This window comes from Coenobita brevimanus, chromosome 77, assembly GCF_032717465.1.
Source record: "Coenobita brevimanus isolate Jiangsu-jjx chromosome 77, ASM3271746v2, whole genome shotgun sequence".
NCBI classification, from domain to species: Eukaryota; Metazoa; Arthropoda; class Malacostraca; order Decapoda; family Coenobitidae; genus Coenobita; species Coenobita brevimanus.
The window spans coordinates 30,372,676-30,393,890 of record NC_137030.1 but is presented as its reverse complement, the minus strand read 5'-3'; the positions used below and the strand labels follow the sequence as shown (position 1 = coordinate 30,393,890).

General features: G+C 41.0%; 1 protein-coding gene across 1 annotated transcript in view; it reads left to right on the top strand.

The window, feature by feature from the left end:
• The window catches only part of LOC145408365 (calcium-transporting ATPase sarcoplasmic/endoplasmic reticulum type-like), a 97,497-nt gene that overhangs the window by 32,320 nt on the left and 43,962 nt on the right, over nt 1-21,215 (top strand). Inside the window, exons 5-6 of the mRNA XM_080279092.1 lie at nt 90-228; nt 13,038-13,180. Coding sequence (XP_080135218.1) covers nt 90-228; nt 13,038-13,180 — 282 coding nt within the window. The remainder of the gene's footprint in view (nt 1-89; nt 229-13,037; nt 13,181-21,215) is intronic.

Sequence of the window (21,215 nt, the reverse complement as noted above, 5' to 3'; positions counted from 1 at the left end):
CCTTAATTATAACTGTATTACATAAGAAAGTTCATTTTGCATCAGTTGTTTTCAGGTAGCAACTGACCTGTGTAAAATCTGTACCTCAGGAGCGGAATGCAGAGTCAGCCATTGAAGCATTAAAAGAATACGAACCTGAAATGGGTAAAGTGATACGTGCAGACAAGCCAGGCATCCAGAAGATCAGAGCCCGGGAGATTGTGCCAGGAGATATTATTGAGGTGTCTGGTAGGTGCTTTACCATAGTTGGTGGGATGTTATAGTTGTCACAGCCTCAGGCTTATATGGACATGGACCCAGAGGACTGCAGGAAATTGACCATTTCAGCTGGATACTTCCAATTTTTGAAATTTTATTGAAGGATTGTTGATGTTTTGATAGTGAGGTGCATGAGGTGAACAAGTGTGTTATGATGTTGGGGGCTGCATTGCAGTGTGGGCGTAATGGATTGTTTATGAGTTGTATTTTTGTGTTGGTATTGAAACATGTGTACAAGGGGAAGAGTGATGCCCTGGAAAGAGGAAATTATAGAGGCATAAAACTTTATCAGATAATAAAGGTTATGGAGAGAGTTCAAGAAGGTATGATTAGAGAAAGAGTGAATACTGATGAGGTGCAGTTTGGTTTATGGCAGGCAAAGGGACCACTGATGCCATATTCATTGTTTGACAGCTTCAGAAAAAATATATAGGAAAGAAAAGGGAACTGTACTTTGTTTTTGTTGATTTGGAAAAGGCCTTTGACAGAGTCCCTAGAGAGGTGATGAAGTGGGCAATGAGAAAGCTTGAGATCGAGGAGTAGCTGGTTAGGCTGGTTATGGCCATGTATGTGGGTGCTTACACCTAGGTAAGAGTGAATGGAGATTTGAGTGATGAGTTTTCCGTGAATGTTGGTGTGCACCAGGGGTCAGTCTCAAGTCCCTTGTTATTGATCTTGATATTTGAATCCCTCTCACATGACATCAGAAATGAACTCCTGTGTGAGATGTTGTATGCTGATGATTTGTTGTTGATTGCAGAGAATGAAAGGGAGGCAGAGGAAAGATTTAGGAAGTGGGGAGATGGTATGGGGCAGATAAAACAAAAGTGATGGTATCTGGGGCTGGTGGCGGTACTGTCAAAGAAGAGGGAGAGTGGCCATGTGCGATTTGTCACAAGGGCGTGGGAAGTAGTTCCATCTTGTGCAGTGTTTGTGATAAATGGGTGCATGAGAGATGCAGTGGTATTAGAGGTATACTGCCAGATAATGCTGATTGCATATTATGTGTGTGTGGTGTGTCGGGGAGAACAGGTGGAAATTGTCAGCCGTGAAAAGATTGAACTTGCTGGTGAGTCTCGTGAGTGTTTAGAAGAGTTTTGTTATTTGGGAGACATGTTGTGTGCTGGAGGTGGGACTGGAGCTAGCTCTGTGGCAAAAGTGAGGAGTGGTTGGAAGAAGTTCAGGGAGCTATTGCCTTTTCTGACACTGAGAGGGCTTTCCCTCCAAACTAAAGGATCTTTGTATGCAGCTTATGTTATGAGAATAATGCTGTAGGGTATTAAAACCTGGGCAGTAAAGGAAGAGGATATTTGCGGGCTCAGACATACAGGAATGACAATGATTAGGTGGATGTGCAGTGCTTCTCATAGTATGAGGCCTGGGGGGGCTAGGTTTGGAAGAGTTGAAGGGTAAGAGTGCATTAGTGTTGTGATAAGGAGAGGTAGAATGAGATGGTTTGGGCATGTGGAAAGGATGAGGGATGATAATTGGGTGCAGAAAGTGAGAAATGTTAATGTTAAGGGTAGGGTTGCAAGAGGTACTGTAGACCACTAAAGACCTGGGACGAGGTCATTGAATGTCACCTCAGGGATAAGGGACAGCATAGGTAAGCTGCCAGAGATTGAGCAGCATGGAGAGCCACTGTTAGGTGACCAAGGCCAATGCATGCAAGCATGTTGGAGCCTTCAAAAACAAAAGGTTTGAACATGACAAGGTAATGACCAAATCGTAGTCTGGCAAGGTGTGCTACGGTCTCTTCTGTGTCGGGTTGTTTCTGAGAGATAAATGTCTGGTGGTGGTTCATTAAAAATGCAGTTTGGCAAGATGTTTTGAATGGCTGTGGTGGTCATGTGTTTATACATGTATTTTGGAAGTGTCGGGTGGAACAGGATTGATATTATTGAAGCATTCTGTGTAGTGTTGGAAGATTTTTATTTATTTATTTGAGGTAAAGGTTGGTTGCTTATGCAATACACCACATTCTTGGCAGAAGATTCATCTTTATTTATGTTTGTAGATCTGTGAAACCTTTGATTGTAGGATCCTGAGGCAAGGCTATTGTAGTTCAGAATATGTCAAGGAAGATGACCAGTATGTATCACTGATAGCATTACTGTTTCTTTATTTTGCAGATACCTTTCCCCTACCCAAGATCTTTCCCACAGGGAACAGGCATGATAGAAAAGTGTTGGTGTATTTATTTGTGAAGTTAGGTGTTGGATGCAGGAAATTGAATGTTTCTGTGATATTCTGTATGATGCTGGTTGTTCGGTGTTCATTTCTTAGTGGTGGGTGTGATCAGCAACATGGACATGATAGAACAACTGTCATACATAAATATAGTAGAACCTCTTAGGTCGGGACCCCATCAGTCCGGATTTCGGTTAATTCAGACAAAATTATAAAAATAAGAATTCCAAAAACATGTTTAAATTAATTCTAAAACCTTTAGTGGTAGGTGGGGGTGCTCACCATCCACTCACTTGACGTAGTGCTACTTTGAGTGTCTGCCCTTTCCTCTCTTCCTTCCTCCCTCTTCTGTCTTTCCTTCATTCTTTCCTCTTCCTTCTGCCTACGGGTGACTTTACACTCCCTCTTCTGTCTTTCTTCCCTTTACTCTTTCCTCTTCCTTCTGCCTGTGGGTGACTCTACACTGAGTGACAAGCCAAATGGTTTCTTGTACACCAGGAAACCATTTACTACGCTGGGTGGGAACCATATAACCAGATTATGGCACCTAGTGGTTTAGTGGGTAATTAAAGCACTCCATCCAAGGAGCGGTTGGGGTTTATTGCTCTCATAATATCACTTAGGGATGAGTAAGGTTGATCACTGTTAATCTTAAATGTCAGGACCAACTTGCCTAGCCCCGGACTCCTTATGCCCCTCATGGGGCAACATAGGATTGGATGATGGATGGTTGGACTAAAACCTTTTTCAACAATAGCCCCTTTGTTTAAATGCGCACAAGCATTCATGCCATCAACTACTGTAGAGTAGGGTCCCACAACAAACGTTTTTTTGACTAGCAATTTCAAGTCTAGTGACAGGATAGAAACTGTCTTCAGCTTCATAACTTGCAACAAAAACCTTGAAACTAGCGACTCCGTGGCAATCTAGCGAGCGAGTCATATGGTGTGTTTTGATTAACTGTTGTTCTGCCCATCGCTACGCTAGTGCGACTACGACCTTGCCCTTTTTTATGCCTGGCTGCCCCCATGTTCACTGTTTTCACTATCCTCGTGGCTTCTGTGGCTAGTTTTTGCTATTTTCATAGAGAAAATGATGAACTTGAAACTGTGAGGCAAGCTGTCTGTGCAATCGACGAAGATAAAGGACCAGATGATGTTGCCCCGCTCAGTCCCATTGAACCTAATGACTATGAAGGGTTTGAAAGTGATGATGAGATACTACAGGAGATATGGAGAAAGACTGGTGCTCGAGATGGTGGCGATGATGGAGAGGAGGGTGGCGATATTAGAAAGGAGGATGGTGATGGTGGTGGTGGCGCTTCGTTTCGTTTTCGTTTCGTTTTTAACCCTTTAACCGCGGGTGTCATCCCAGAATGACATTGCAAAAACTGGACCAAACCGCGGGTGTCATTCTCGAATGTTTGTGAATATTTTGAATACCACACGTTTTTTCCGTGCGCCAGTTGTTTCAAGGGAGAGTAGCTATTAAGTTCTTTCACTCCAGCCGACCCGCACCTCCCTCCTCCCACCCCCCGGGCCCCCACCTCCCACCTCCCAGGCCCCCCACCCCACCCCTGACCAACACGCATCAGTACCTGTCCATCTGTGTGAGTGACAAAACTGCTGATGTGGCAGTGAAGTGCGGGCAATTACAGTGCCTTTTACCTGCCTCAGTGAACACAGAGTTGGTGTTTATCGTATGTGCAGTGTTCATATATGTTTATAGTAGTGTTATCAGAATGAGGTTGGCATTTGGTAATGGTGTGTGAGCGAAAAATAGTGATTACAACACCGCTGATGTGGCAGTGAAGTGCGGGCAATTACAGTGCCTTTTACCTGCCTCAGTGAACACAAAGTGGGTGTTTATCGTATGTGCAGTGTTCATATATGTTTATAGTATTATTATCAGAAAGAGGTTGGCATTTGGTAATGGTGTGTGAGCGAAAAATAGTGATTACAACACTGCCGATGTGGCAGTGAAGTGCGGGCAATTACAGTGCCTTTTACCTGCCTCAGTGAACACAGAGTGGGTGTTTATCGTATGTGCAGTGTTCATATATGTTTATATTATTATCATCAGAATGAGGTTGGCATTTGGTAATGGTGTGTGAGCGAAGGTAATGGTGTGTGAGCGAAAAATAGTGATTTTAGATCGCTCACTTCTAATGGCACTGCCCATCCAGTGATAGTCAACGAAATCATGAAACCTACATCATTGCAAAGCCGAAGGTTAGTACTTTCTAATGGTACCTTATTTTTCGCTCTAGATTTATTCTGTGCAGAGTTATAAAGGTTTAAAGTTTGTTTACATTTTGGCTGGAACCCCCACGGGAGAGGCCAGTCGGGGCAAAACAGTGCCTGCGGTTAAAGGGTTAAAGGCTCCAACATGCTTGCATGTGTCGGCCTTGGTCACCTAATGGCGGCTCTCCACGCTGCACGATCCGTTGCAGCCTCCCTGTTCAGTCCCTTAACCCTAAGGTCACACTTAATGACCTCGTCCCATGTCTTTCTCGGTCTACCCCTCATAACCCCACCCCCAATATTAACACTTCTCACCTTCCTCACGCAATTAACATCCCCCATCCTCTCCACATGTCCAAACCACCTCAATCTACCTCTCCTCATCACAACACCAACACACTCCAGTCCCATCCTACTTCTCAACTCTTCCATTGTAAACTCCCGGCAAGCGTGCGCACTCCCAACTTCCAACTTTTTCTTTCAATAAGCTGCATTCTGAGCATTTAATGGTGACTTTTTGTTGCTTTGTCCAATTAATTATAATAAGTATATAAACATAAAGTTGTATGTGGCTTTCATGGATTTGGAGAAAGCATATGACAGGGTGGATAGACAAGGATTGTGGAAAGTATTAAGAATATATGGAGTAGATGGGAAGTTGTTGAATGGTGTGAAGAGTATATATGATGGTGCTAAGGCTGCAGTGCGTGTGGATGGTGAACTGAGTGAATATTTCTCTTTGAAGGTTGGGTTGAAACAGGGATGTGTCATGTCTCCATGGTTGTTCAATCTGTACATGGATGGGGTAATAAAAGAGGTACAAGGTAGGGTAGTGGATGTTGGAGTGGCCCTGGTGAGAGAGGGTAGTGTTTGGAAACTCCCTGTACTGTTGTTTTGCAGATGATACTGTGTTGTTGTGTGAAGACGAAGGGGAGCTGCAAGGCTTGATGGATGAGTTTGGGAGTGTGTGTAAGAAACGGAATCTAACGGTGAATGTAGGGAAGAGTAAAGTGATGGTCTTTGAGAGAGGTGAAGTCAGTGAATGTACAGTGAGGTTGGATGGTGAGGAATTGGAAAATGTGAGTAAGTTTAAGTACTTGGGTAGTGTGATGAGTAAGGATGGAAGTTTGGAGGGTGAAGTGCTTGAAAGGGTACAGCAGGGAAGAAAGGTTGCTGGTTCCTTGAAAGCAGTGATAAGAAACAGGGAAGTGAGCATGGAAGTGAAAAAGTTACTACATGACAGTATTGTGATACCAACTCTAACGTATGGAAGTGAAGCTTGGACGTTGTTGGAAGGACACAAGGCAAGAGTGAGAGCAGTGGAAATGAGTTACTTAAGAGGAGCCTGTGGAGTCATATGGAGAGACAGGCTGACAAATGAGGATATAAAGGAGCATTGTTGTGTGGATGTGGATGTGATAGAAAGCGTTATGAGGAATACACTGAGGTGGTTTGGCCATGATGGAGGGTGAGAGACTGGAGAAGAGAGTGTATGTGAGTGAGGTGGAGAGGGGGAGAGGGAAGGGGAGGCCAAGGATGAGATGGAGGGATGGGGTGGAGAGGTATATGAGAGAGGGGTGTGTGAGTTGGGAGCAGGGGAGTGAAATGGCAGGGGACAGGGCGATGTGGAGGCAATTTGTTTGTGGCACCCTGAACAGAATTGAGGCGTCTGGCAATAGATAGATAGATAGATAGATATAAACATGTGACTATTAGTGGATAAAAGTAGACAAAGATGGAAAAATAGTTGAACTTTCTAAATATTCCAGTCTATTTTTATTTTTCGCTATATAAAGTTTGCCTCCAAACAAGCGGTTTCACGACTGGCGAGGTTTCAACAGTCTCTCATGATCGTTAGTTGCGAGGCCCTACTGTAGTTCGATTTCTTTTTTTCTTGCACAGTATTTCAAAAGTCACTTCTTATCATGGTTCTTAATGCAAATGGAACCTCTGGAAAGACTAAAGGCATCAAGAGGAAGCATGTAACATTACGTAATGCTGATGGTGAAAATTCTGGATAAAACTAGTAAAAGTGTGATATTGCCAAACAATCTGTATTAAGCGTCAAGAAGAACTAAAGGAAAATTAGGCAGCTTGCTTTAAAGCATGCTATTGGTGAATGTAGTGAAAGTAAAAGGAGGACTTTAAAACTGCCATCAGACATGACTCTGACTAGAACAAAGTGTTTATAAATGGTATGTACAGTAGGATCTCACCGTTAATGACTTTGACAATAACGTTTTCAGCAAAAACAGTAAGTTAGAATAGATACCCAGTTTCTATAATAACGTTTGGATTCACCTGAATAACGGTTATTTCGTGAATGCCAAGTTGTTATACTGCAGATATGTCCATAACAAGATGAGGAATGAAACAGACAAACAAGAAGAGATGAAGGAAATCGCTGAAAATGTGAGCAGTAGCAAGGAGGAGATGGAGGATCCTCCCCTCACCACCTCCCCTGACTCGCCCGCCACCGTCCCCTCCACCTCCACTGCCCTACCTGACTCAATCTGCCTCCCCCTCAAACAACAGCCCCACATGACTCACCTGCTCCACCTGGTATACATGCAGCCCCCAATATAATGACTGTTGCAGCATTCTTTAAGAAATATAACATTCAACAGGCCATAAATTTCTTTCTCAGTGCCTGGAATAATACAACATTGGCAACCATTAAACATGCCTGGTGGTACTCCAGCCACAACTCAAGTCTGCTGAGACAGAGAGATAGCGGCCATCAGAATTAATGACTGATGATTGGACTTGTAAATCGGATTTCAAGAAAATACCAGAAACAGTATCACGATCGAGTGAATGCCTGCCATCAGTCACTCATCACTCACTCTCTTTCACAAAACTAACCAGCTGAGGAAGAACAACAGAGAAGAGTTGAGTAAATGATGACATTGATGACACTGAGGACTTTCCTGAAGATTTTGTCTTTATGGGGTTTGATGAAGTGTTGATGAAAGTGGGTGACCCTGGCGTGAGAGGCAGGAGTGGAGACGAGGCCAGCGAGGGGTCAGGGGGCACGCTGCAGTAGCGTCCATGCGCAAGCCTCAAAACAATCATCATACCAAACACCTCATAACTCCTGTAAGGTAAGTTTTATATTATTGTACTCATGAATGATTTAATAACTGATCTTAATATTTCAACTAAAAAAAAGTAGTAGTGATAGGAGGGCTCCAGGTGGGAAAAGTGGATAAAAGTCCTGGAGTGATGGCACCAATAAACTCTTTATACATGTATTTTAATGTTACGCAAATAACGTTTTCGCTAATAACAGCGTTTTTCTGGCACCAATTAGACGTTATTGGTGAGATCTTACTGTACAGCAGCGATCATGTGGAGTTCTGTGTGAATTATTTCATTAATTGTGGAGGGGTTAATAAACTCACAACAGACCTGCCTTACCAGGTGCAAGGCATGAGTGTTACTTGATCACCTAACAGTGCACCACTAGCCACCTGTTGCCACCACAGCACAATTTTGTTTGTAATTTCGTTCCAAAAAATTTTGGTGCTGATAATTACTGGACTTGATAAATTTTGGTTTAAATGGACTGTAGCACATTCTGATGGACAAACAATAATTCTTGGCACGACATGATAAAAAAAATCGTAAATTACGGAATGTCTGTGAACTTAGCTTGTGGGGGAAGGCACCTACTTGGTTACCATAGGAACCCCCAACACCTTTCCACTCAGTCATGATGTGGAAGTCTGCCACAGTAAACTGAATGTCATAATGCTTAAGCATTTCATTCTGTTATTAGACAGAAAGATGTTTGCAATACACGACAGCATAACAGTGCTTTGCTAAGACTACATTACATTGTAAAATAACTGTGATGGAGTGATAAATTCAGCTTTTAATGTGCATACAAAGATAATTTATAAATTGTAGAGGCCTGTGAATCTGTCTGTCTGGTGTGAGGCACTGCGTGTGGTTGGTCTTTTCACTGTGGGCCACTGTCCCAACAGGTGCAAAACCTAACCTAACCTAGCTTAACTGTACCTTAGAATTTAACCAAACCTAACCTAGCCTAACTTCCGGTTGGGAAATGGGAAACGAGATCACCTTGAGTATATCTGAGAAAGTTTTTTTCATTACACCTTAACCCTTTGAGATATTGACAATTTTAATTATCATTTCAAATCCAACCTCATAGATTCCGATGACATTTTTAATCATCATTTCAAGAAACTTTTGTAAAATATTCACCATAAATCACGTTTACGCATCATAACAAAGAGGCTCGAGCATGATGTCACGGAATGGTTGCTCTATGCGTGGCAGGTACTGCACAGCTGGTCTGACTCATGGGTTTGTTTTTTTATCACTTTATTCTTTGCAAAAAAAAATTTACGGGAAGGTATAAAATTTTTGGTTTTTATCTAACTTCAACTTATCACTTTGACTTTATACAGTATGTTCTTTGTTTTCCTTTTATGAACATACTGTGATAAAGTACATCTGTTCAGCTGCAAAATAATGCCACAACCAGCATCCTGTCATAAAAAGTGTATTTACACTGACTGATCAAAGAACATTGCAGAACGAATATGCGGCCAAGACAAAAATAAAATTGTGCATCTCTTTCCTTTCACGTTGCTGCACAATAAAATGCAAAAATTACCATATTCTGTATATCACTGTAAAGGTAATTTATTGTATTTTTGCATGGTTTAAACCAGATTTACATATATACATTATTTTTTATTTTATTTTATTTTACTTTTTTTCCATATATTTTTCTACGGCAAGGCATAAAATTTTTGGTTTTTGCCTAAATTCAACTCGTCATTTTGACATTTTATTTTCTTTGTTTTCCTTTTTTGAACTTATTATGATAGAGTAGTACGACTATTTAGCTTTAAAAAGCACACCAAAACCAACAATCTATCATGAAAAGTGTATTTACATAGAGAGATCAAAGAAAAGTATCACACAACTAAGATGTGGCTCAGCGTGCGAGTGGCTGACTCTAGCACAGACATAATCTGCCTGGCTCAGTCGTATGTACGGCTCAACCCCTTTACACTGGCATTATTTTGGTGTGACCACCCTCTCGCTACAGGCCTATTTTACCAAAATAACCTGTTTTCAGACCTTCATATGAGGCCATTAATCTTAAAGTCGGACGAGTGCCACTTTGAAAAAAATCGAGAAAAAAACGCACTTAAAGCTTCACAACTTTCAAACTGCCACATCTTGACCTCTGAAGGATGTTTTCAAGTGTGTGTGTGTGTGTGTGTGTGTGTGTGTTTGTTTGTTTTTAATGTTCCTCATCCTGCCCTAGGGTGGGAAAGGAGGTCTGTGATGCTGAATGCTGATGATGATAATTATAATGTAGCTTAAAGCTTCTGCTTTCTTGATATGATACTTTCAGGAATCTTAATCAGTGACATTTTGGAAGAAAATGAAGGTAACTTGCAAACATCTCCTCCTTTTTACGTACAGTACCTCTGAGATGGAGTTGAGAGGTATATGAGGGAGGGGGGAGTGAGTTGGGGGGAGGGCAGTCAAATGGTGGGTGATGGAGTGACTTGGAGGCGTTTTGTCTGTGGCCACCCTTTGTGGGATTAGGGTGTCGGGGTATAGATAGAGAGATAGATAGACCTCTGAGAAATGGAACAAATGAATGGTATACCATTCCCACCAATAAAATATTGCACTGAAATGTTTTTTCAGGGAACCTTTAAGCATGTACTTTCACATAGAAGCAGTGGAAAAAACTGATGTCAGTAGTCCCCCTCCCCCCTCAAAAAAAAAAAAATTGCCCACAAATGATCAGTACAGCATTCCCACCAATAAGGATAATGCATTGATTTTGTTTTTTCAGGGTATCTTTAAATATGTACTGTACTTTTACCTAATAGCATCAGAAAAAAGAAAATGCCGGTAACCCCTCCCCCTAAAAAAAGAACATAATCACTCACAAACAGGACAAACATTTGCTACACCATTCCCACCAATACAGATAATGCACTGGATTTTTTGGGAAGGTTGTTTTCGTAATACGAACAGTCATTCTTAGCACGTCAAAAAATCAAATCAGTGGGACACAATAAAGGCAAAAAATTAATAATAATAAACAAACAACCATGAAAGTAGGAGTATGTTGGCGGTACGTAATCCACATGCTACTGAGCTGGGTAAACGCAAGATTATAGCAGCATTGTGTGTGTGTGTGTGTGTGTGTGTGTGTGTGTGTGTGTGTGTGTGTGTGTGTGTGTGTGTGTGTGTGTGTGTGTGTGGAACTCAGTGATTGGCCAAGAATTAACGTGTTGCACGCTGTCATTGGCTGCTGAACACATGATGTACTATACCTCCCGCTTCGTGATTGGCTCTCACATCACAGCACTCAGTCCCATGTGGCATTTGCCTACTTTTAAGATTAATTCTGCCTGTATTCAGTACACTGCAACTCTGCAGTCAAGAATTGACTTTTACTGAACAGGAATTTCAACCCTATTGCGAGTCGCAAAACAGTCCCATAAGTTGCTTTCCAGAAAGTAAGGGTTTGTGGGAATGCAGTGCCATAATAAAACTGGTTATGGCTGGGGTGGCGCTTATCCTACTTTAAGATTAATGGCCTCATGTCTGGAAAAGTGTAGCAGTTAGGGAAACAAATAAAAGACCATATTACTCACCAACTCTTCTTCTTTTGAATAAAAGCATCCCCAGAACTGCAGGTGGTTGCATTGATGAGTAAGAAGGCGAAGAAGGTGAGTAATTTTGGCGCTTGAAACAGAATGTATTTGTGCTTGTGCACATGGCCTCGACTTTGGCTTTGCTCTCAGTGTGATACCTTCTCCACTATTAGATAAACTAGACACAGTGGCATCCAAGGCATGCCCTATGGCACTATCACTGAACCCTCTCCTAGTATCCTTGGAAAGTGGCTTGGCAGGGGTGGATGAAGCAAAGGGTCTGCATGAGGCAGGAATGGAATTTGACAAAAAGTTTTAGAAGTTATCGTTCTACGCCTGGCAAAATCACAGAAAAGACTGAGGTGTGCTTGCGTGAGGTGGCAGGAGTCTCTCCCTACCCTTTGGTACCGAGATCAAATGGCGGCTGGTTCAAATGATGACGAGAATACATTACTGGCTCCTCCTGTCACCCAGCAGTCCCTGTCCACCCATTTTGTCATGGCATATGCTGCTTCCCGGCGCATAGGGATTAAGGAACGTGATGATAATAACTGGGGGGGGGAATTTTCATCAGGGAAAGGTCATTTACCATTTTGAAAAATAGAAAAATTCAGAAAGCAAACTGGAGGGGGTTATCCGTCGGTGGTTCTCAGTGGCCCTCGATGAAAAGGCTTACCGACAGCGTGTGTGCTTGGTTCATCCAAACAACCACATTACCACAATCATACAAACACATGTTGGTTGTAGCAAATTCCATCACAAGACTTTTTTTTTTTTTTTTTTTTTTTTTTTTTTTTTTTGTATGTGGAGTACAGAGAGTGGCTAGGATACAAATTAATGTCATTCATGAAAGATGCAGAGTGAGGAAGTCTGTAGTCACCAGACTTGAAGAGAGTGTAGTGAGAGGGATGGATGACAATAGAGTGGTGAAAAAGGTATATCTGAGCAAATTTGAAGGAGGGAGGAGGCGAGGTAGGTCAAAAAGAAGGTGGAGGGATATGGTGGATGAGTGTATGAGGAAGAGAGGTATGGAAGTTGGTGAGGCTAAGGGACTGACAAGAGATCAAGCTGGCTGGGTGAATTTTGTGAGGAGAAGTGCATGATTAGGGATTTGGCGTCCCTTTTTTTACGTGACCTCGTTCAGATTGGCTCTATCAGATAGATATATGTGAAGCTACAGAACGTGGTGAAATTTTTGTTGGTCTGTCAGATGAAGCCAGGATTTTGAGGGCTTGAGTGATGAGTGAATGGAAGCACTGTGATGGTTTGGACAGTTGGCAGATCTGGACAATCCTTCCCCCCATGTAGTCTGGACTAAAGAGGTTCTACTGTATGTCGTAATATATGTACAGTATAGAAATTGATTTCATGTAAATCTGGCATAACAACCATTCCGTAATTTTGCTTGATGGTGTTGTCGCTGCTGTCATTAACTGATTGCCTTCTTGACTGTTTAGTGAGATTGTTTGGCATATTATACTGATGCAGTGAGATGTACTACGCAAAATACTGATGTTAGTGTGATATTTGCCTGCTCCTTATCCATGTCATTTATCCCTTGCATTCTTAAGCTCACCTATTTTGTATTTTTATGTTTTTGTGGTACTTCTTTATCATTTGTATATATTATTGTACTTCTTGCCATTAATGTATGTGGTATATGTTGGCTGTTTTCCCTGTACAGTTGGTGACAAGATCCCAGCAGACATTCGACTGATAAAAATCTACTCAACGACGCTTCGTGTGGACCAATCAATTCTCACAGGGGAGAGTGTTTCTGTCATCAAGCACACTGATGTAGTTCCCGACCCTAAGGCTGTCAACCAGGTCAGTCACCCTTGTACTTTCAGTGGTTAACTATAGTCAGTTTGTTTTCACCTGACAAAGAACCATAACCCCTTCCAGCTCATTTGATGGCCAAGTGTAGTTGGACTGAAGGATTGATTGACTAGTAACCAAGGAGACTCATTCCTACCTCATAACTAAGGCTCATCAGATTTCATGCAACCACGGCTTAGAAATCAGGTTGTGAGAATGACCCAGTCCTCTCAGTTGATAATAAACTAAGTAATGTGCAGACCTCCTTTGTCAGTATATATAGTGCAGACCTACTTTGTCACCACACTTACAGTAAACTGCCAGTTTGCTTTCAATGGACCCCCTCTGTACCAGAACAATTGAGGGGAAGCCCGATCCGATAAACCTGGTAATCTGGTGAGTCCGATGGTCCCCCACTGAAGTGGGATTTCAAGTATGTAATGGAAAATAAAGGAATGAAATAGCTAAATTAATGGTAGGTGGGGGTGCTCATCATCCACTCAGTGTAGTGCTGCTCTTGTGTGGCTGCCCCTACCTTTCTTCCATAATTCTTTCCTTCCTCTTATGTCCTTCTTTCTTTCCTCTTCCTTCTGTCTACGGGTGACTGGACACAGTGACAAGCCAAATGGTTTCCTATATACCAGGAAACCATTTAGTACGCTGGGTCGTAACCATGTAACCAAACTATGGCGTCAGGTGGTTTGCTGGGTAATTAAGGCACTCCAGTGGGATACAGTCTGTGTCGGTTCATATCCAAGGGGTCGTTGGGGTTTATTGCTCATGCAATGCCACTCAGGGATGAGTGAGGCTGGTTGCTCTCATCTTAAATGTCAGGACCAACTTGCCTACCCCTAGGCTCCTACACTCCTCGTGGAGCAACACAGGATTCAATGTTGATGATGATGAATGGCATGCTCTAATACAGAAATGAAAACTATGCCCATTTTACACTTAAATGGCCCATAAGTGTACATCCTTGTCATAGCACGTCTTCATGACTAGCCTGAGTGGATGGAAAGAACTTCCGCCGCAGAAGTGGTAACTGAATTCTGTGTTCTCCTGCACGCGGGAAGTAATCTGATATACCAGAGTTGTCTGAAAGTTCGATGTAGTTTTTGTCGTTTACTGGATGGTATGTGTTATATACGACACAACAGTTTATCTGGGGACCTCAAAGTGTTTGTTAAATCCGATATCCAGTCTAGCAGGGTATGGTAAAGTGAAGGTTTACTGTACTTCTGATGCCATTTTCATGCTGAATTGTACTCTATTTGCCCCAACTTGTCCTGAAATTACCATCTTTCTGTCTTGAGCGCTTAGATTTAGCAGTAGATTAATACTGGAATAGGATGTTAGTCACAAAGGAGTGCTTTGTGAGAGTGTTGGATTCTTATGGCTCTATAGTGGTATTGATAGGTTTGTAGTTCCACTGGTAGGTTGTACAGTATTTTATGAGGCTGAAGCTTTCCAGAATATTGGAATTGTAGCACTGTAGAATTAGTCATATCCCCATTATAAGTCATGGATGATAACCATCTTTTAAACCGATCTAACTTATGAAGGATTAATGTAAATAATGCATGTACAGAAATTCAGGAAAAACATTTAGAATCCTTAAATAAGTCATAATGCTTATTTCCCCCTAAATACCTATATTTGAGGATTATCTAGGAGTTTTTCCACAGCTTGGGAGGATACATTCTTTGGAATGTGACCACTTGGTCTTGGCAGATTGGGATCCATAGTGTGTGATGGGAAGGCTGTATTATTTCTTGTTATCCAATTTCACTTGCTGACACCTAACCAGTATCCATTCTAAAAAGTTTTTTTTTTTTTTTTCCCCACCATTAATATTGCAGTACAAGGTAGGGTAGTGGATGTTGGAGTGGCCCTGGTGAGAGAGGATAGTGTTTGGAAACTCCCTGTACTGTTGTTTGCAGATGATACTGTGTTGTTGAGTGAAGAGGAAGGGGAGCTGCAAGGCTTGGTGGATGAGTTTAGGAGAGTGTGTAAGAAACGGAATCTAAAGGTGAATGTAGGGAAGAGTAAAGTGATGGTCCTTGAGAGAGGTGAAGTCAGTGAATGGACAGTGAGGTTGGATGGTGAGGAATTGGAAAATGTGAGTACGTTTAAGTACTTGGGTAGTGTGATGAGTAAGGATGGAGATTTGGAGGGTGAAGTGCTTGAAAGGGTACAGCAGGGAAGAAGGGTTGCTGGTTCTTTGAAAGCAGTGATAAGAAACAGGGAAATGAGCATGGAAGTGAAAAAGTTATTACATGACAGTATTGTGATACCAACTCTAACGTATGGAAGTGAAGCTTGGACGTTGTTGGAAGGACACAAGTCAAGAGTGAGAGCAGTGGAAATGAGTTATTTAAGAGGAGCCTGTGGAGTCACATGGAGAGACAGGCTGACGAATGAGTATATAAAGGAGCGTTGTGGTGTGGATGTGGATGTGATAGGAAGCGTTATGAGGAACACACTGAGGTGGTTTGGCCATGTGGAGAGGATGGAGGGTGAAAGACTGACGAAGAGAGTGTATGTGAGTGAGGTGGAGGGGGGAAGAGGGAGGGGGAGGCAGAGGATGAGATGGAGGGATGGGGTGGAGAGGTATATGAGAAGAGGGGGGTGTGAGTTGGGAGCAGGGCAGTGAAATGGCGGGGGACAGGGCGACTTGGAGGCGATTTGTTTGTGGCCACCCCAAATGGGATTGAGGCGTCTGGCAATAGATAGATAGATAGAATATTGCAGTACAGTAATCCCGCATTTTTTGCGGATTTTTTGTCTACGGTTTTGCCCTCTCGCGGATTTTCTTAGCATTAATAAGTTCAACAAAAATATCCTTGAATATACAGAAAAAAAAAAAAATTGAAATTCCCGCAGCTTCCAATTGTAGCGCGGTAAACTCACGCCACCCTCTGTCCCTTTCCCGTGGCCCCTCTGCCAGTGTTACCATATCTAGCATAATTTTATTCTTTTAGCATAATTTTGATCAAATTTTCGAGTCTGGAATATTTTTTAGCATATTAGAAGTTTTAGAATCATTCTAGCATAATTTAGAATGGAATGGAATATTTTTAGAATAATTTTATAAAAGCTACAAAGCAGAGAGAGAGAGAGAGACGAATAAGGTAAGATGTTTGAATAGTTGGTTACTTTCAGTTTGGGCTTGGTTGGGTTGGATTAGGTTAGGTTAGGTTAGGTTGGATTAGGTTAGGTTGGATTAGGTTAGGTTAGGTTAGGTTGGATTAGGTTAGGTTAGGTTGGATTAGGTTAGGTTAGGTTAGGTTGGATTAGGTTAGGTTAGGTTTTAGGTTAGGTTCGGTTAGGTTAGGATAAGTTTGAGCTTTGTACTTTACCCATGAAACCTAGGTTTTACCGATGGATTTTGGTATGATTCATTCGATTTTCAGCTTCATTTCAGTCGGAAATGACCATTTTCTGTGTTTTCCCCCCTCCCTATAACCCCCGATTCCCCAAAGATCCCTCATTATTTCAGGGGGATGGGGGGGGTCATATCTCAAAATCTGGTTATTTCCGACGGAAATGATGCTCAAAATCGAACGAATCACATCAAAATCCATCAGAAAAACGTAAGTTTCGTGGGAAAAGCAGCATGGGTAGATACCGATATTTATCCTCTTACTGTATGTAGGTTCATTTTAATATTTTCATAGTAAACAATACATAATTAATATGTTGCACGAATATGTGTAGAATTTTATCATTTAGCTTCAAGTTAGCATAATTCATTTTTTACTTGGAACAAATATGCTCAATCTAGCATAATTTTTTCATTGCCCTAGCATAATTTCGTTGTTTGGATATGGCAACACTGCTCTCTGTCCCGCATTCTTCAGTCCACGCCTGACTGCCTTAAGTGGCTGTTGTGGTTGTAACCACACTATGATATGAGCCTCTTGCCTCCCACTTGCTTTCCACATGGCCCCAGGACGTAAGCCAGCCTCACCAAAGGCTAATAATACAATTAGTAAGAACTCCAAAGTGACAAAACGATCAAGTTATGACCTTAGCAGAGAAAATTGTGTTACTGGACAAGCTAAGAAACGACCGTGCGAAAGTGTTTGCTATCACCAGTTAATGCATCTTTTTATTTTGTACTGTTTTGTTAATAAATGTGTAGATAATTGTGTATTACAGTACGGTGTTTTACGTTTTTCCTTCATAATGGAGTATGTGCTTTCAATCTTGTAAGAAGGTATTTCGGGATGAGTATGGAGGTTTCGGGACAATTCGCAGTCACAACAAACACAAAACAATTCGCCTTCATTAATGAAGATAGCTATGGGTGACGCTAGAATATAATTCGAAGGCGACTACAGCGAGGAAGAAACAAGTTAATTATTGACTAAAGGTGCAACTAATAAATAATATCCAGAACCTACGCTACTGAACATAGACTGCTGGATCCCCCTGAAATATAGTTATTAAAGTATTGATTAATTAATAATAAGTATATTGATGAAAGTATTGATTAGTATATTTATAGAATGGCGGGGAATCGTCCAGGGTGCGAATTGTTCTGAAGGGGAATTGTCCATGTTTTGACGGGGAATTGTCTGACGGCGAATTGTCTCGCAATCAGTATGGACATGGACTGTGTGATGGGCAGCATGGTGGACACAAGTGCAAGTTTTCAATTGTTAATAGAGTATTCGCGGAATTGACTTTTCGCGGGGGTTACAAGAACGTAACTACCGCGAAATATGCGGGATTACTGTATTGTTAAGTGGTAGGTAGTTCAATAGTAGTACACTTTTTTTTTTTTTTTTTATGCAAGGAAGAAGGAATCAAAGGCTAGAAACCCACTGCACATGTATTCCTGACCTGTTATGGTAAACACCCACTTATATATATATATATATATATATATATATATATATATATATATATATATATGTATACAGTATATATACAGTAATCCCTCTAATATCCGAATGCCCAATATCCGAACATCCCCACTAACCGGATATAATCGTCCTGGGATCCAATATTCCCAATATGGGCCAAAAACTGCAAAAAATTAAAAAAAAATCTGACTTTTTTTCCCACCTGTAATTTGAAATTGCCACCTGCCGCCAAACAGCTGTTACACCATGGTCCCTTCACCCCTTCCTTCCTCCCCCCTTCCCCCTCCCCTGTCAGGGTTGCCATTTGGTATTTTTCATTACCAGGTGTGGGCCAATTTGGTAATGAATCAGAATAATGCATTACCAAATGGATTTTTCACATGTATGAGGATACACAGGATGGAGATGGTGGATTGTTTCCTCTCTCTGATTAATCTGCTACCCTACATAGCGTGAAAATAATCAACATGGTGTTTATTATAAGGAGAGTGATTACATGTATTTCCACTTGTATATATAATTAGTGAAGAATAAATGCTAGCTTTACGAATTTGGTAATGAAAAGTTATATTTGGTAATGAAAGTTGAGGAGATTGGTAATGTGGCTGTTGCGATCTGGCAACCCTGTTACCCCGCCATCATCAACAGTCACAGCCTAACTCTGATCGAGAGCAGATGCTCATAGCAGTGCAAGCCACAGGTGCTTTTTTTTTTTGTGAATAAACAGTGAATAAACTGCAATACCTTACCACTAGAACACACAGGAATTTACAGTGTTGTGCAGTGTTAAGAAATTAGAATTTAGAATGCAGAGGATTAACTGTGGACTGCAAACTGGCGGTTCAAACCAGTCCAGGAGCCAGGGACTTGTAAGTACCCAGAATGTTTAATATTGTATAAACTCACCTCTAAAACCTCATTTTATGGTTCTTTTTCATTTATTTCAGTCTTTTATGTCCCTTATTGGTGTGATTTGGGTCTTAAATAGGTGCAATGCATGTCCAGAGGGAGTTGTATAGGTGTTTCTCTGAGTTAGGGTCCATAAGTACAAGTCCATAAGCTGGGGCCCAATATCCGGACAGGACCACTATCCGGACCTGCCTGTGGCTCTATTACGTCGGATATTGGAGGGATTACTGTATTTATAGTGTATATGGATATATATATAGATATATATATACTGTATATGGATATATATATATATATATATATATATATATATATATACTGTATATGGAGCCTCTGTGGTACGGTGGTAAAGTGTGCATTTTCGTACGCTGAAGAACGAGGGTTCGCACCCCGCCAAGGTGATAAACTTTTGGAACATTCTTCTGGCCACGTACTGCTTTGGTGGATATTAGGGATGCTGTGGTTGAACCAGTGTTGCTTACTACAAAGAATGCTTGCACCCCGTCGGCTTGCGCTGGCCGATTACACTTGGTTCACAGACTACACACACATCCAAAGCCATTTCAATACTACAATCACACTTACAAGCACTTCTCACCCTACATACAATCTCTGCCAGACAGCCTGAGCCACTTGGTAGAGATACATTGGCTGTATCATCCCTACTTCGGTTGGGATAGGCCGGTCCTGCAGCGGACACTCAAACAGCTGATGATATATATATATATATATATATATATATATATATATATATACAGTATATATATGTATATAGGGTATATATCTGTATCTGTTTCTATCTATCTACCTATCTATCTATCTCTTATCTATATCTATCTATCTATCTATCTATCTCTATCTTAATCTATCTATCTATCTATATATATATTTATATCTATCTATCTATCTCTATCTTAATCTATCTATCTATCTATATATATATTTATATCTATCTATCTATCTATATCTATATCTATATACAGTATATATATATATATATATATATATATATATATATATATATATATACTGTACAGTAATACCAAAATGCCTATTGATGGGAAGTCATCCATGTTTTGTTGGAGCTTTGTCAGACATAGAATCATCTAGATAGCAACTTGTCCTGTTTTTTGTTGTGACGGGGAATTGTCCTGACAGGGAATTGTGAACCAGCCCAAAATGGCCATTGCACATGTACTTGGACTTTCACAGTCGACAGTCTCAGTACAGTATTCAATAAATAACATGAGATATTCAGTACTTTATTATAAAATAAGCTTTGTGTTAATGATTTTGTGCAGCTGTAGGCTAATGTAAGTGTTCAAAGCACTTTTAATGCAGGCATGGCTAGGCTATGAATTTCAGTTGGTTCAGTGTATTAAATGTATTTTTGACTTATTAAATGCATTTTTTACTTACAAAAAAATCGACTTACAAGCAGTTTCTTAAAACATAACCCATTCTTAAGTAAGGGACCACCTGTACTTAGTGAAGATAAGACTGAAATTATCATTTGCCAGCAATATAAGAAAGCAGGGCTACTGTTGGAGTGTAGGACCATAGAGAATTTTGTAGCATCCGTCAGCTGAAGTGTCGCATTGTTTTACGTGAAATGTACACTGATACCTTTTGATCGTGTGTGTGCAGCACTTATAACCATGTTCAATTTACAAGCATACGTGTAAGGATGGGCCAGTGTTTGTCCGTGCTGTTATTCAGGTAAACTGTTTTTTTTAAATGAGCTATAAAGTTCTACTTCCTCTGAATGTTATTTGTCATGTTTCAATTACATCTTTCCATCAGCCTCACAATTTCCAAACATGTCGGGAATGCATGCAGGAGGAGTGTCTTTTACCAGTACACTTTTTCAGCATTTTGTCTTTACTTGATAAAGCTTGTGTTTGTGAGGGCACCTGTTTTATTTGAAATCTCAGCCACACTAACTTCATTTTGAATATATCAGTATTCTAATCATTCACGTACTACTTCCAGGTGTTTCTTGAATCAGTGGAACTGTAGACTGTCACTTATGTTACATTCTTGCTACCATCAAGTAGTGCTATTCATATTTGGAGAGACTTTTCATAATGGTGGAGTTAGATATAGTTTTCGTTAACCCCTGCAGTAAGAGAAGCCTATCCTAATTTGCATAAAATCATATGGGGGTAGCAAGAGTAAACCATTACAACATGTAATCTCAATGAAGATGTACAGTAGATGTTTGCATTTCACTTATACTGCGTTACAGTAGCATCGCCCTGAGC